General features: G+C 39.3%; 1 protein-coding gene across 7 annotated transcripts in view; it reads left to right on the top strand.

Annotated features, from left to right (window-relative positions):
- The window catches only part of Ttc3 (tetratricopeptide repeat domain 3), a 108,021-nt gene that overhangs the window by 42,886 nt on the left and 47,936 nt on the right, over positions 1 to 17,199 (top strand). For all 7 annotated transcript variants that reach the window (XM_048346234.1, XM_048346233.1, XM_048346235.1 and 4 more), the window contains 10 exons: positions 3,237 to 3,399; positions 4,394 to 4,439; positions 5,634 to 5,754; positions 7,812 to 7,872; positions 8,044 to 8,104; positions 8,408 to 8,492; positions 9,896 to 10,030; positions 10,347 to 10,427; positions 13,783 to 13,895; positions 15,451 to 15,571. In XM_048346234.1, the coding sequence (XP_048202191.1) occupies positions 3,237 to 3,399; positions 4,394 to 4,439; positions 5,634 to 5,754; positions 7,812 to 7,872; positions 8,044 to 8,104; positions 8,408 to 8,492; positions 9,896 to 10,030; positions 10,347 to 10,427; positions 13,783 to 13,895; positions 15,451 to 15,571 (987 nt within the window). The remainder of the gene's footprint in view (positions 1 to 3,236; positions 3,400 to 4,393; positions 4,440 to 5,633; positions 5,755 to 7,811; positions 7,873 to 8,043; positions 8,105 to 8,407; positions 8,493 to 9,895; positions 10,031 to 10,346; positions 10,428 to 13,782; positions 13,896 to 15,450; positions 15,572 to 17,199) is intronic.

Genomic DNA, 17,199 nt, shown 5'->3' with positions numbered 1-17,199 from the left:
GGCAGAGTGCTAGCCTTGAGCAAAAAGAAGCCAGGGACAGTGCTCAGGCCCTGAGTTCACGGCCTAGGACTGGTCAAAACAACAACAACAACAACCCATCAAGGGGCTGGGAATATGGCCTAGTGGCAAGAGTGCTTGCCTCCTACACATGAAGCTCTTGGTTCGATTCCCCAGCACCACATTTATGGAAAACAGCCAGAAGGGGCGCTGTGGCTCAGGTGGCAGAGTGCTAGCCTTGAGCAAAAAGAAGCCAGGGACAGTGCTCAGGCCCTGAGTCCAAGGCCCAGGACTGGCCAAAAAACAAACAAACAAAAAAAAAACATCAAAGTCAGCCTTTCTGTATACCAATGATGCATAGAGAGGGAAATCAGGAAAACAACTCCATTTACAATAGCAAAAAATTTTTATAGTGAAAACTATAAAACTTGAAGATGAAGCCAGGAGCTGGTGGCTCATGCCTGTAATCCTAGCTACTCAGGAGGCTGAGATCTGAGGATTGCGGTTTTCAAAGCCAGCCTGGGCATAAGAAAGGCCATAAGATTCCCATCTCCAATTATCCACCAGAAAACCAGAAGTGGTTCTGTAGCTAAAGTGGTAGAGTGCTAGCCTTGAGCTGAAGAACTCAGGAAGTGCCCAGGTCCAAAGTTCAAGCCCCACGACTGACCCCCCCCCCCAAAAAAAAAATTAAGATGATGTCGAAGACAGCATCAGGAAATGGAAAGACCTTCTATGTTCATGGATAGGTAGAATTAATATTGTGAAAAAGGCCATACTGCCCAAAAAGAACTACATGTTCAATGCAATCCCATCAAAATCTCAATGAAGTTCTTAGATAGAAAAAACAACCAAGAACATAGATGGAACAACAAAAGACCTTGCATAGCCAAAGCAATTCTGGGCAAAAAAGCAGTGCTGGGCATCTACTCAGAGCATCACAAGCCAGGAGACCATGAACACTTACACATCCATGTTCATTGCTGCACTATTCACAAGAGCCAAGTTGTAGAAGCAGCCCAGATGCCCTAAATAAATGAGTGGATACAAAAATAATGTGGTGCCTATACACAATGGAATTTTACACAGCCATTAGAGTAAAATAATCTCATTTGCCGGGAAATGGGATGGTCCTAGAACAAGTCATGTTAAGTGAGGTAACCCAAGCCCAGAGAGACGAGTGACAATGTTTTCTCTCCTATGTGAAAAATATAATATATACTGGAGCATAGTGAATGTTCCAGACAGTCAAGCACAGTAAAACCAAAGGAGAATATTCTTAGGAGAGGAACACAAAGGCTCTGCCTACTTGCATATGTTCGTATTTATCAAAATGAACTCCAGGAAACGGAAATGAGTTTTTTTTCTTTGTTGCTATTTTTGTTTCCTTTTTGTTGATTTATCTGTCTTTAGGAGGGTAAGGTAGGCATAGAAATTGAGGGACAAAGGGTGAACAAATACATCAGTGGTACTCACTAGACTCTATGTTGAAAATGAACTTGTGGGTGAGGACAGGAGAGAAAAACTGGGCAGGAGCAAGGGAGGGGGTGACATAGTCTAAAAAGAAATTTACTTATTACCTGACTTAGGATAACCCATTTGTATATCACCTTTAAAACAACAATAACAATTTTTTAAAAAGAATAGCAAATCGTGGTAATGGTGTTTAAGAAGTAGGTATACTTTTATTTTTATTTATTTACTTTTTGCCAGTCCTGGGGCTTGGACTCAGGGCCTGAGCACTGTCCCTAGCTTCTTTTTGCTCAAGGCTAGCACTCTGCCACTTGAGCCACAGCGCCATTTCTGGCCTTTTCTATATATGTGGTGCTGGGGAATTGAACTCAGGGCTTTATGTATATGAGACAAGCACTCTTGCCACTAGGCCATATTCCCAGTCCTGGATACTTTTAATTTAGTGTTCATTTGCACAACTTTAGCAAAGGCGCTTGAATGAGCACCTTTCTTTTTTTTTTTTTTGGCCAGTCCTGGGCCTTGGACTCAGGGCCTGAGCACTGTCCCTGGCTTCCTTTTGCTCAAGGCTAGCACTCTGCCACTTGAGCCACAGTGCCACTTCTGGCCGTTTTCTGTATATGTGGGTGCTGGGGAATCGAACCCAGGGCCTCATGTATACGAGGCAAGCTCTCTTGCCACTAGGCCATATCCCCAGACCCATAAGCACCTTTCTTATCCAACAGAAGTTGTACTGAATTTTATGGGGTCTAGGGAAAAGGCTCTAGTTAATAAAACTAGTGATGAGAAATGAGAAAATATTCTCTAAGTTTAGCAAGTATAGTTTATTGTCCAGAATAATTTCCTACACTAGCTGTGTCTAGTAATGTCTGGAGTGGAGCTTTGATCTTATAGCATATCCAAGAGATCTCTTTATCTTCTTATACCTTAATGAAATGCAATCTGAATTGAGATCTTTGATGTTAGCCTAATAATCTGGTTAGAAATGATCTAGAACCCATAGTCCACCAGAACATAGCACTGAGCTTACATAAATACATGATTATTTTAGTGAAAAGTTGATCTTAAGAGAGTCACATTTTCTGGTGGTGCTAGGGATGGAATGAATACATGTCTTTCCTTACATACGTTAGACAAGCCTTCTATTCCTGAGCTACATCCTCAGGCTTGGTCACTTATTTTTGATTTGGTATTTTCTCCAGGATTCTCATCAAATAAAAATGTTCTTTATGGGGGCTGGGGCTATGGCCTAGTGGCAAGAGTGCTTGCCTCGTATACATGAGGCCCTGGGTTCAATTCCCCAGCACCACATATATACAGAAAACGGCCAGAAGGGGCGCTGTGGCTCAAGTGGCAGAGTGCTAGCCTTGAGCAAAAAGAAGCCAGGGACAGTGCTCAGGCCCTGAGTCCAAGCCCCAGGACTGGCCAAAAAAAAAAAAGTTCTTTGTGATACGTACAATGATCAAAGTGATCTGGGCCAAATCTAACCAAAGTTAGGTTCTTTGTTGGAGATATAAAAGTCTCTTACACAGCAATGTTGATTTCTAGTTAACTGTCTAAAATTATTTACCTATTTATAACTTTTCACTAAGTTCATTAGATAATTTATTTCCTGAAGTATTGATACTTTAATTTATTTTTAATTGATGGTGTCTAATCTAACATTTCTAACTAATTCATTTTCAAACAAATCATCTTTCTTTTTCCTTTAAAAGAATATTCTTTTAAAGCATATTTTTGAGAAAAACTTTAACTTATCTTTTTTGGAACAGGGCCATTATCGTTATTGTGATGCTCTTTCTATGCTGGGTGAATATGACTGGGCCCTTCAAGCAAACATAAAAGCTCAAAAACTGTGTAAAAATGATCCTGAGGGAATGAAAGATCTAATTCAGCAGCATGCAAAGTTACAAAAACAAATAGAAGACCTGCAAGGTATTTCACCTAACCTTACTATAACCTAACTATAATCTTTTGGTTATAGTCAGATTCCCTTTAAAACTTTGGAAGGTGGGTTTCTTTGTGTAATGAAGACTATAAATCAATTCTTGGATGATTTGTACTTATTTAGTATAGTCAAGTCATTCAAAATTTCCATTTCTGTCTGTATAGAAGTGTATTAGTGTTGCAGTCCATTAGGTAATTATGAAGGAATTATGTATTTCATTTGTAACAGACAGCATCCTAATTACTATTTGTTCTTCTATAGAAAAATAGCTTTTCCAAAAATTTAGAGTAAAAGTTTTTAAAAGAAAATTGTTTTTAACTTTTCTCCATTATTCAAGTTATTTTCTAAAGAAAAGGATCTTCAGTAGAGTTGTCTGATGTTCTGCAGCCAGATTTGCAGACAGTTCTTCAGCATGGTGAATATACAGAGATGTATATGTAAGCACCTCCCCACCCCTCACCCCCATGCACGGCATACACGCACCAGCAATGGGCCGTGCAAACTTAGTGTTGTGGATTTTCTTTCTGCAGTTAGTCACACTACCATAGTATAGTAGTGCACTTGACATTTTCTTACTCTACAATTTTAGCATATAGTTCCTTACTGTTTTTGTCTTTGAGTATTTAGTGTGTATTGAATTTTAAGTCAAGCAATTCAATTTCACTAGCAGGTGTTGTCATCCAGGTAACATGGTTCAAAGGTTGTGAGCTCTTTGAAAATAGGTACTCTCTGATTAAATTTTATGTTTTACTGTTGACTTGGCAGTAATCACATGTAATTGAGTGTCTAAGCATGTTGTATAGAATATGATTGGAACTACCCTGAAATGAAAGACAACCAGAATTTTAAAATAACTTAGGTTTATTTTTCAGCCTTCTGAATTTGATGTTTTTAAATGTCAGCCTAAGGAAATTTAAAAAAATCTTGAAATCTGTGTTGCCAGTACATTGATTACTCTGTGTGTGTGATTGATATTTATAGGTCGAACATCTTACAAGAATCCAATTAAGGCTTTTTATGAGAGCAGGTGAGTTAATATAGCAAATGCTAGTCACCTTAGGAGTGAATAGCAGTCCCCAAGTCAAGACAGGGATAGAAGAAAAGAAGAGAAAGGGGTGCGTGTGCATGTGAGTGTGTGTGTCCTTTATTTGTTTTGTTTTTGTTGCCAGTCCTGGGGCGTGGACACAGGGCATGAGCACTGTCCCTGGCTTCTTCTTGCTGAAGGCTAGCACTCTACTTCTTGAGCCACGGCGCCATTTCTGGCTTTTTTCTATATATGTGGTGCTGAGGAATCAAACCCAGGGTTTCATGTATATGAGGCGAGCACTTTACCACTATGCCATATTCCCAGTCCCCTCATATGTGTTCTTGTGTTTAAGATAGGTAACATGTGAGTGGTCAGATTTATGTTGCTAACTGTTTTACTGAGCCTTCTGTGTGTGTGTGTGTGTGTGTATTGAGATTAGTAACCTGATTATGTATGGGAAAATGCTTTGAAATGTTAATTTGAAGTTACTATATTTGAAGGAGACCAGTTAGACCATGAGGTCCTGGCTGCAAACACTAGGGCATAGTTTATATCTCATGCCCTTTATCTCTGTCCTGGAAAACATCTTCAGCCTCCTGTTTTTAAAATGCTGCAGAAAGACTTGAGTATGCTTACAAGGAAATAAATAATAGCCTAGGTTTTGTGTTTGATTACTTGACAATAAGATAATTATGCTTTTTCTGCACGCTCTTTTAGATTATATAGGATATTGAAATAGTCAATAATGATGTCAATCTTCAGTTCACTTTTAATGGTGGAACCCAGACTACTTGTCTAGAGCCATTATTAAAATACTATTTATGGGGCTGGGAATATGGCCTAGTGGCAAGAGCGCTTGCCTCCTACACATGAAGCTCTCGGTTCGATTCCCCAGCACCACATATATGGAAAATGGCCAGCAGGGGTGCTGTGGCTCAGGTGGCAGAGTGCTAGCCTTGAGCGGGAAGAAGCCAGGGACAGTGCTCAGGCCCTGAGTCCAAGACCCAGGACTGGCCAAAAAAAATATATATATTCTATTTATATAAAGCCTCATGTTTGTGATAGAAAATCTTTTTAAAACAATACTTGGCCTTAAACAAAAGCTATGATTGCTGCAACCTGTTTGTTTAAAGGATCATTTTTAATGCCTATTAATTAGTAGGAATAAAGTAATCATTCCTTTTATCCTCACAGGAACTCCACAAATAGGAATCTGTCAGCACCTGCTTTTAGTGCATCACTTAACTTCGTGGAGAAGGAGAAAACGTCCAAAAAAACTAACCACGAAATGGCAAACAGCCATCACAATCAAATGGTAAGCTCACTTAAAGTTAGTTATTTCAACTATAAATAGCGTCATGGCTTTCGTTTTTGTTTTCTGTTTTTGTTGGTCATGAAGCTTGAACTCAGGGTACTGCCTCTGAGCTTTTCTGCTCAAGGCTAGTGCTCTGCCACTTAGAGCTACAGTACCACTTCTGGTTTTCTTTTGGTTAATTGGAGATAAGAGTCTTATAGACTTCCCTGCCTGGGCTGGCATCCAACCTTGATCCTCAGATCTCAGCCTCCTGAGTAGGTGTGATTGATTACAGGCGTGAGCCACTGGTTCACTGCTCATAGTCAGAAGACTGAAATCTTAGGATCACTGCTCAACGCCAGCCCAGGCAGAAAAGTCCCTGTGAGACTATCTCCAATTAACTACTTAAAGACCCAGAAGTAGAGCTGTGACTCAAAATTGGTAGAGCAGTAGCCTGAGCAAAAGAGTTCAGAGATAGCACCCAGGCTCTCAGTTCAACCAACAGTAAATACATATCATTTTGCTACCCAGTTCTGTTTGTCTTTCATTTATATCTTCCAACCAATCTCTTGCAAATGAGTAAAAATGGAGTCTATGATCAAGCCACCTCTCCCTGTCTCTGAGCCATGTAAAGTATTCGTTCCATCCTTTTCCTTTTTGCAATCTATTTGTTGCCTAGCATACCAACCATATGTGGTGTATTGGGACATAGGAAATAGTTATCCCTTCTCCACCTCTGCCCAAGGATACCTGCATCTTCTGGTCCCTTCTCAGCTGATGTCATTCTGCTTAGCAGAAGTCTTAGTCTGTTGCTTTCTTCACAGTACCACAAGATCTCTAGCCTGGCTCTGATCATGTGTCCTAGGTGAAGGTATATGAGTTTTTCTCTGACCTGTTGTATACACAAAGTTCGCTAGCTAGTATCAAGTTTACATTTATATTTCTCTTTAGGGTTTGACAGTGGAAAAAAACAAAAATGAAGAAAGCCATGTTTTGACATTGGATTGATGATAGGCATCGAATAGAATATTTTCAACATATATTGTCCTTTCATTCATAACTTAAAATATCTTCAACTGTTGTATTTAGGGAGAAGAGCACAAAAGATAATGATAGTATTAATTCAATAGAAACATTGTCAAAAATCTAAAACATCATGCTAAATACAAGAAATAGAATTTTTGGGCTAGTGATAGTGGCTCACACCAACGGAGCTAGGAGGATCCATAGTTTGAAACCAACCTAGACAAAAAAGTTAGTGTGGGCTGGGAATGTGGCCTAGTGGTAAAGTACTTGCCTAGCATGCATGAAGCCCTGGGTTCAATTCCTCAGCACCACATATACAGAAAAAGCCAAAGTGGCGCTGTGGCCCAAGTTGTAGAGTGCTAGCCTTGCGCAAAAGAAGCCAGGGGCAATGCTCAGGCCCTGAGTTCAAGCCCTAGGACTGGCAAAAAAGTTAGTGTGACCTTATCTGAAAAATAAGTACAACAAAAAATGATAGATTTCTTGTCATAGCAAACACAGGGCCCCGGGTTCAAACTCTTCTCTCCAAAAAAGAAGACCAGGCATTAGTGGTTCACACCTGTAATTACAGCTGTTACAAAGTGGTGATTGGAAGGATCACAGTTCAAGGACAGTCTTGAGTACTCTGGAGATACTATAGCAACCAATAAGGCTGGCTGATATATACCTGTCATTTTATCTTATGTATATATAGCCTGGCTAGCCCTTCACAAAAACACAAGACTATTTTTAAAACAATTAAAGCAAAAAGGGGGCTGAAGGTGTGGCTTAAGTTGCAGAATACCTGCCTATCACATGTGAGGCTTTGAGTTCAAACCCGACTACCATCAAAGAAAAATTGTCATTCAAAAATTCGCCATTTATCTTGATCTCATGTCATTGGTTATTTTGTTGTTGGCCTATTTCTATATTCACTCTTAACGTCTAGCTGCATAACTTAGGAGGTGAGTTAAGTTCTGTTGAATTCTATTACAATTTTGTTCCATTATATAATTATTGATGTCTTTGTGGATGTATTATTTGGAGAGTCTCAGTGGTTTTATCGTCATTGACAGATGGTAGATGACATTTTGGAAGATGAATGTGACTGCTATCCTGAATTTATACCACCATCAAGTTAGTATTTTTCCTTATATACATTGTTATTGAGTTAATGTAGTGTTGCCTGAACTTTTTTTTTTTTGCCAGTCGTGGGGCTTGAACTCTGGGCCTGGGTGCTGTCCCTGAGCTCTTCAGCTCAAGGCTAGCACTCTACCACTTGAGCAATAAATATTTTTGTATTCACAGGTCAGCCTCCAAAACATAAAGGAAAACAGAAATCCCGAAATAGTGAATCAGAAAAATTCAGGTATGTTTTTCCTACAATTTTAGATTTGGGATTAATTTGAGATTGTATTAGGTTTAGAGATTAATCTTGGGAAGGGATTCAGTATCTTAGTAGTATTCAGGACCTCATAATGGCTTTTCGTTTACTGAAGGGTTTTACTTGGCAGTACAGGTTTTTGAATTTAGGTCCTTGTGCTTGCTGAGTAATTGTCTTTCAATTGAGCCACATCCCCAACCCAATACTAAGTATTTTCAGTGACTTTTAGTAAATGTACTGTATCTGTATGAAAGTAGTACTGCTTACAAATGCTTCTTTCTCTGTTAGTTCTAGTTCACAACTGACTTTGCCAGTAGATTTGAAGAGCCTTTTGGAGAAACAGTTTTCTAAGTCTTCTAGAGCTGCACACCAGGTAATGGAGGATGCTTTTCCTGTAGAGAAAACCAACTGTTTGAAAAAACATTTTTCACATAAATGAAGTGTTAGCCAAGATTTAATATGTAATTACCAAGAAACCAAACTAGCACTAATTAAACATTAATGTGATAATTATTAGCCAGAACTTTAACTAATAGTAGAATTACAATACCTTTGTTTCTCAAAGATTCATCAGTGATACTAACTTTATTTTTCAAAGATTTAAATAACAAATCAATTTCAGTTTTTTCCAGCTATAAAAGCAACCTTTTTCTCTGAATGACTTGACATTAATCAGATAAACTTTCACCTACATGTAAAATAACAAACTTTCCAGCACAGGCTGGTATTGAATCTCAGTCTTCAGATTTCAGCCTATTACTTAGTGTTATTATCATCATCATCATCATCATCATCATCACCAGTCCTGGTGCTTGAACTGGGCCCTGTTCCTGAACTTCTTTTGATCAAGGCTAGTACTGTACCACTTGGGCCATAGTACCACTCCCGGCCTTTTCTCTTTACATGGTACTGAGGAATTGAACCCAGGGCCTCATGCAAGCTAGGCAAGCACTCTACCACTAAGCCACATTCCCAGCCCTATTTATTTTATGTATTTTTTTTTCTGGTCCTAGGCCTTGAACTCTGGGCCTGGGCACTGTCCCTAAGGTCCTTTTAAGGTCAAGGCTAGTATTCTACCACTTGTGCTATAGCACCACTTCTGTCTTTTTCTGCAATTAATTGGAGATAGTCTCACAGACTTTCCTAGGATTATGGGTGTGTGCCACCAGTGTCCAGCCGACCTGAGGTTTTGAGTAGCTAGGATTCCAGGTAAAAGCCACCAGTACCCAGCCAGGAACTTTACTTTCCCTTTCCTTCTTTTCTTTCTTTCTTTCTTTCTTTTTGTCAGTCTTGGGGGTTGAACTCTGGGCTTGGGTGTTGTCCTTGAGCTCTTCAGCTCAAGACTAGCTCTCTACCACTTGCGCCACAGCACCACTTCTGGTTTTCTGGTGGTTAATTGGAAATAAGAGTCTCACAGACTTTCCTGCCCAGGCTGGCTTTGAACCGCAGTCCTCAAATCTCAGCCTCCTTATAGTAGCTAGGATTATAGGCATGAGCCATTAGCTGCTGGCCCAGCTTCTTTTCTTTTGAGATGAGGGTCTTAGGAACTTGTCACAGGCAATGGCAAATATATTGGAATGAAGATGGGGAAGCATTGCCTTTTAATTTCCATTTTAAGGATATAGGAATTTCTAGGAAAAAATATGATTAATAAAGAATAATGTTGGTATTTACTTAATTATCACTTATGGAAGGTTACTGATGAATTTAACATCTTAAATTTCATTTTTAAAAGGCATCATTTTGGATTAACGAACCAGTATTTATTTGCTGCAGGATTTTGCTAACATAATGAAGATGCTCAGAAGCTTAATTCAAGATGGCTACACGGCCTTACTGGAGCAGCGCTGCCGCAGTGCCGCACAGGCATTTACGGAGCTGCTAAATGGTCTAGATCCTCAGAAAATAAAGGTAAAGTGGTGCTCCCTAAGTTTTCACCTGTGCTCATGCTCTTGGGTGAGTTTAGAAGCTCATTAAGCCTTAACTCTGTGTGTGTGTGTGTGTGTGTGTGTGTGTAAAAAAATCCAACATATATTCAGTGTTTTTACTACTTCATAATCATATAACAGCTTATTTTTGCAAACTCTATTTTCTAGTTCTGTTGATCTTTAAGCTAATAATAATTAGCAACATGTTATTACATTGTTTTACTGTTGTGGCTAGAAAGCATGATACAAATTGGGCAGAATTGTCTTCACACTTTTAACCAAAGCATTTTTATTGGCAGCAATTAAACCTGGCTATGATCAACTATGTATTAGTAGTCTATGGACTTGCTATATCCCTTCTTGGAATAGGACAACCTGAGGTAAGATTTTTGACTGATAACAAGTAATTAAAATAAGACATTGATTTCAGAAGCTATATACAAAGTGTTTTGGCTCTTCTGTATACTTTTCTGAAAATCTGAAGTAGCTAACTTATCCCAGTTTATGTGTTTTTATAGGTTTTGGTACTGCTTTTTGTTTCAGTTATTTTGGATTTTTTTTTATATAGGGTGTGTTATGTAGTTCAGACTGCTGACTGTCCTATCTCAACTCTCAAATGTTGGAATAATATGTAGGTATTTATTTTTAATTCACTTAGTTATTATAGAGGTGATATACAGAAGGGCTAATCTACATGAGTACATTTCCTTTCATTCAGTGTTCACTCTCATCAGTGTTCAGTGAGTTCCATAGCTGCACTTTTTCACCCTTTTTCCCTCAAGTTCTGTGCCCTCCCCCCTCCTCCTGAAGCTGTACATGTGAATTCACCATATGTAAGGTAAAGAAAACAGAATCATTAAAAAACGGAAAAAGTAGATTTTGTCAAGGCATGATACATAATCTTGTTGTAGCACTCAGAGGACACAGGCAGGAGGATTTTGTATTTGAGACATAAAGCAAGATTCTGTCTCAACAAAAGTAGTAGTAGAGGAAAATTTTGTTTGCCTTTCCTAGAGAAAAAAAAGTATGCTTAGCAGTTGATGGGAAATCTGCCTGTCATTTACATTAAAAAACAAAGATATTAAAAACACATATGTTGGAGCTGGGGATATGGCCTAGTGGCAAGAGCGCTTGCCTCGTATACTTGAAGCCCTGGGTTCGATTCCCCAGCACCACATATACAGAAAATGGCCAGAAGTGGCGCTGTGACTCAAGTGGCAGAGTGCTAGCCTTGAGCAAAGCCAGGGACAGTGCTCACTCAGGCCCTGAGTCCAAGGCCCAGGACTGGCAAAAAAAAACAAAAAACATATGTTGAGGGAAAGGGAAAGTTGGGGATTATGAACATTGTGATCTCACTGTGTAAAAATTTATCTGGAGGGCCTGGGAATATGGCCTAGTGGTAGAGTGCTTGCCTCGAATACATGAAGCCCTGGGTTCGATTCCTCAGCACTACATATATAGACAAAGTGAGAAGTACGCTGTGGCTCAAGTGGCAGAGTGCTAGCCTTGAGCAAAAAGAAGCCAGGGACAGTGCTCAGGCCCTGAGTTCAAGCCCCAGCACTGGAAAATAAAAATTTTATAAGAAGCCGGGTTGGCTCATGCCTATCATCCTAGCTACTCAGGAGGCTGAGATCTGAGGATCATGGTTCAAAGACAACCCAGGCAAGTCTGTGAGACTCTTATCTCCAATTAACTACTAAAGACCTAGAAGTAGAGCTGTGGCTCAAGTGGTTGAGCACCAACCTTGAGCAGAAAAGCTGAGGGACAGCATCCAGAGGCCATGATGAATTCAAGCCCTAGAACTGGCAAAAAACCAACAAATTGTACAGAGCAGTTCTATATGTTATTTGGGACTATCTGTGCATCTCATTAAAGTAAGCTCACACCTGTAATTCTAGCTAATCAGGAAGCTGAGATTTAAGGATTGTGCTTTAAAGCCTACCTGGGCAGGAAAGTTGAGAGATTTTATCTCCAATTAACCGCCAAAAAGCTGGAAGTGGAGCTAGTGCTGTGGTTCAAGTGACAGAGCACTAGCCTTGTGCTAAAAAAAGCTCAAGGACAGTGTCCAGGCCCCATCCCTGGGGCACCAAAGCAAAGGAAAAAGGAAATTGTCCTGGATTATTTCTAAAACAGATTTTAAGTATTGGTTGCATTTACTGATGGAAGGCTGGAATGGGCCTGGGGAGATTAGAAGGGAAACTTTGTGTTAGACTGGAAAAATAAGCTTGTGTTAGGTTGTTTGATAGGGTAAGAAAGTAAAAGTGATCTTGCTACTGTCTCTCACTCCTAAAGAGTGAATTCCTGGGCATTTATTTCTTGAGTGCAGGCTGCTCATAAATCTGCATATGATCTGCTAGTTAAGTGCAATCTTTGGTTTCCATTGGCTCGCTGTTCTGGATGTTTAATTACCTGCACTCCTTTTCATGATTTCTGGTTTTCTGTAAATGCTAAGATGATTTAGGATGATTCAAGTATAATGCCCTTCATGCCCACTTGTGCTCTAAGCTTTCTTTCTTAGATGAAAGCTTAAACTAAATTGTCACCCAATTAATATCAAACTTTTTTTCATGTACCACTCACTTCCAAGGCTCTATTCTTCATAGGGTTCTCTTTTTTGTTCATGATATGACTGATGGAGTGTCTTCCATTAATACCTATCTAATTCCATTTTCAATAGAATTTGGGAGACAGCTTTATCATTTTAATTTGTGTATTGACAGAATAATAAATACTGTATTTTACCAAACTAATACTATATTTTACCAAACTATCAGAATTGAAGGAATAAATGTTGGATTTATAGTATATTGTAAAATCATGAGAATGATATAAATAAACACACAAAAATATGCTAGAACTGTCACATTTGAAAGCTGTTCACCAGAGTAGTCCCTTAAGCTGTGTATTGATGCCAGCACAGTCCTGGTCTTGAACAGTTTTGTTCTTGTTTTTGTTTTTTGCCAGTCCTGGGCCTTGGACTCAGGGCCTGAGCACTGTCCTTGACTTCTTTTTGCTCAAGGCTAGCACTCTGCCACTTGAGCCACAGCACCACTTCTGGTCGTTTTCTATGTATGTGGTTGCTGGGGAATCGAACCCAGGGCTTCATGTATACGAGGCAAACACTCTTGCCACCAGGCCATATTCCCAGCCATTCTTGAACAGTTTTGAATGCCTCCTTTGGTACTGACCTCAAAGCTGCTTGCAAGCCCCAGTTTTGTAGTTACATTTCCTTTTACACCCACACCTGGGTTACTAGTTTGTACAACTAAATACTTTTGGATTTTTGCCAAATATAAAATTTATTAAAACACATAGATTTCCCATTGAGAATATTCAAGAGTGTACTCTGTCAAGTTTTTACTAAAGCTCAGTTTTTAAGGTAGAGCATTTGTTCTGTACTACAAAAGCCTGAAGGAGAATGGGAAGGGAACAGCACTTCCTGGGATGCATATTGTGGTGTATTTGCACTGAAGTCAATCTTAAAGAAGAACGAACACATCATTTGCTATATTTAGTATTGACACTAGTAAATGCGTTTCCATGTGACTGCCAGAGTAGCAACATGGTAAAAAATTTATATAATTTCTGAGAAAATGAAATAAATACAGAAACATAGGAACTTTTGATAGTTTTTTAAAACATTATGTATATTGTATATATAATAAATTTTCAAGTAAACCCTATTCCAGTAAGTTTTCTTCACATAAGTGATTTTTGTTCTCATTGCTATTAAAGGAATTATCTGAGGCTGAAAACCAGTTTAAGAGGATTATTGAACACTATCCCAATGAGGGACTTGATTGCTTGGCCTACTGTGGGATTGGGAAAGTATATTTGAAAAAAAACAGGTTAGTAGAAATGACGCTAAGCTTCAGGCTGATACTCACTTGAACTCTAATGTAATTATGATCCCTTTGGCTGGAATTATTTTTAATATTTTTGTGTGATGATGTCATGATTTTTATTTACTTTGTGTAGCTAGCATCTCTGTATCAATTTTTTTTTTTTTTTTTTGGCCAGTCCTAGGCCGTGAACTCAGGGCCTGAGCACTGTCCCTGGCTTCTTTTTTGCTCAAGGCTAGCACTCTGCCACTTGAGCCACAGCGCCACTTCTGGCCATTTTCTGTATATGTGGTGCTGAGGAATCGAACCCAGGGCCTCATGTATACGAGGCAAGCACTCTTGCCACTAGGCCATATTCCCAGCCCCCTCTGTATCAATTATTAATCAAGAACTGTAAGTGTAGCTTCTGGTGCTTCCTAATATTGAACCCAGTAAGAAAATCAATAGTAGAATGATTTAACCTGAGTCATTTCATACCCTTTAGTAAGTATCTTCTATTAATGGTGACTGAAATAATATAAAAAAGAACACTTTGAAATTTTCATTGTGAGCTGGGTACTGTTAGCTCATGCCTGTAATACTAGCTGCTTAGTAGGCTGAGATTTAAGGATTGTGGTTTGAAGCTAGCCCAGCAGACAGACCTGGGAGACTCTTATCTCCAATTCACCAGCAAAAAAACCCCAAAGTAGAATGTCGCTTCGGAGGCAGAGTGAGTACTAACCATCCTTGAGGGAAAAGTCCAAGTGAGAGCAGAAGGCTCTGAATTCAAGCCCCAGCACTAGTGCGCACACTCACACACATGTGCATACACACACACACACAAATTATGAGTGAGGTATGGTAGTACCTGCCCTGTGGTTCCATCTTTTTGGGTAATAGACATAGAATGACACGAATGGTGTTTTCATATTAACTTGGAGCCAAACTAGTTGAGAAGATATCCAAAAACATATTGAAAGCAAAATTTTCTGATTAAATACCTATTTCTTGAAAATAAATAAACATGAAAATGAGTGGTACATACATTCTCTCTCTCTCTCTCTCTCTCTCTCTCTCTCTCCTCTCTCTCTCTCTCTCTCTCTCGTCCTGGGGCTTGAACTCAGGGCCTGAGCACTATTCCTGGCTTCTTTTTGCTCAAGGCTATCACTCTACCACTTGAGCCACCGCACCATTTCCAGCTTTTTCCATTTATGTGGTGCTGAGAAATCAAACTTAAGGCTTCGTGCATGCTAGGCAAGCACTCTACCACTAAGCCACATTCCCAGCCCCTAGTATTCTTTAGTGAATAGAATACTTAAAGCTCTTAAAAGGCCTCATGCATAACTTGCCATAACAAAGCCAGATCCCAGAACATAATTGTGTTTTGTTTTATTTATATTGCTATGTTGCAAATAGCAACAATGCCCTAGTGATTTTTTAAATGTATTATACCTTGAGTATTTCTATCTAGTCATTTATCAAATTTACTCGTCCTAGTAAGCTTGAGATCTTGATAACTTCTGCAGTGAATGAAAAATCATATCACATCTTTCTGAACTTCTTTTTTAAATTATGACTTTAGATTTCTAGAAGCCCTCAATCATTTTGAAAAGGCAAAAACTTTGATTTGTCGTCTTCCTGGTGTGCTAACTTGGCCCACAAGTAATGTGATTATTGAAGAGTCTCATCCAGAGAAAATAAAGGTAACTTTTTATTTCCTCAAGTATTTCTTAGTATCTCAGTAAGAGACTGAAGACAGAGGTAGCAGTACTCCATCCACACTGCCTGACAACAGCTCCAGTAAAGACTGATGAAAATCCCTGGCGACTCTTTTTTTTTTATTTTTTGCCAGTCCTGGGGCTTGGACTCAGGGCCTGAGCACTGTCCCTGGCTTCTTTTTTGCTCAAGGCTAGCACTCTGCCACTTGAGCCACAGCGCCACTTCTGGCCATTTTCTATATATGTGGTGCTGGGGAATCTAACCCAGGGCCTCATGTATATGAAGCCAGCACTCTTGCCACTAGGCCATATTCCCAGCCCCTCTGGCATCTCTTATGTGCCAGTCCCAAACCTTCCAAGCCGGGAGGCTTAGCTGCTGTGATCCCTTCTTGTTGTAAGATGAGGGGCCTCGAGTCGAGGGAATCAAGTTCTGAGCTCCAAGGTAGACAGCAGGGCAGTGGTGGAGGTTGAACTCAAATCCAGACATTCTGATGTCAGCCTGTACATAAATAAGTTGTGTGCTGTACTGGTTGTGCTTAGAGGAAGGTACAACACTGTTCTTTTACTTTGGTCACTAGTTACTGAGCACTTGAAGACTCAAAGTATGAACTTTGTGTCATGTTCAGAGCCATTAGAATTTTTTATATTACTATATTCAGAAAGGCTAAATCAAGTGTTAGGTCTTTACTGACAATGAATTCACAAATCTACAGAACCTAGTTTTGACTAAAGCTTTTAAAAATCACGAGCGGCAGCTTTTACAACTCAGTAGAAATAAGTTAAATAATTTAATTAAGAATCTACAAAAATAATCTAATTAAAATGATAAAATAATCTAATTAAAGAATCTACAAAGTCATTTCTGTAGAGAAAGTATAGAGATGGCCAATTTGCACAATATCATTTTACTTTTGAGATATGCAAGTGAAAAGCATAGTTAATTATCACTTCGCACTCACTAAGATGTAGGTAGGCAATAAGTACCCTCTAGGATATAAATAAATCGAGAATATTCTTAAGATTGCTGATTGTAATGTAATATAAAATGATTCAGCTGCTTTGGGGAAAAGTCCCAGCGATTCCAGTCCTAGAGTCTATACAAATATACCTATGAATGTTCGTAATAGCCCAAACGTGAACCGGTCCAAGTGTCTATCAAATGATAAATGGATGAGTAATGCAGAGCTAGACATGGTGATACATACCTGTAATCCCCAGAAGCAGAGATAGGATTGTAGTTCAATGCCAGCTTGGGTAAAAGCTATTGAAACCATATCTCAAAAACAATCTGGACCAGATTTTTATTCTCTGAAATTCTGAAAATGATATTCTTTTCAATCCTCTGGACACTTTTCTGTATCAGCATTGTTTTTTAAAGAAAAAAACTTAGCCAGGCACTGGTGGATCACACCTGTAATCCTAGCTACTCGGGATGCTCAGATCTAAGGATCATGGTTTGAAGCCTGTGCAGGAAAGTCTGTGAGACTCTTACAATAATCACAGAAAAAGCAGAAGTGGTGCTGAAGTGGCAGCATGCTAGCCTTGAGCAAAAAAGGCTGAGGGATAGCTCCTAGGCCCAGAATTCAAGGCCAAGACCTGAAGAAAGCCTTTTT

The sequence above is a fragment of the Perognathus longimembris genome, chromosome 5 (genome assembly GCF_023159225.1).
Source record: "Perognathus longimembris pacificus isolate PPM17 chromosome 5, ASM2315922v1, whole genome shotgun sequence".
NCBI classification, from domain to species: Eukaryota; Metazoa; Chordata; class Mammalia; order Rodentia; family Heteromyidae; genus Perognathus; species Perognathus longimembris.
This window is presented reverse-complemented; position numbering and strand designations above follow the sequence as displayed.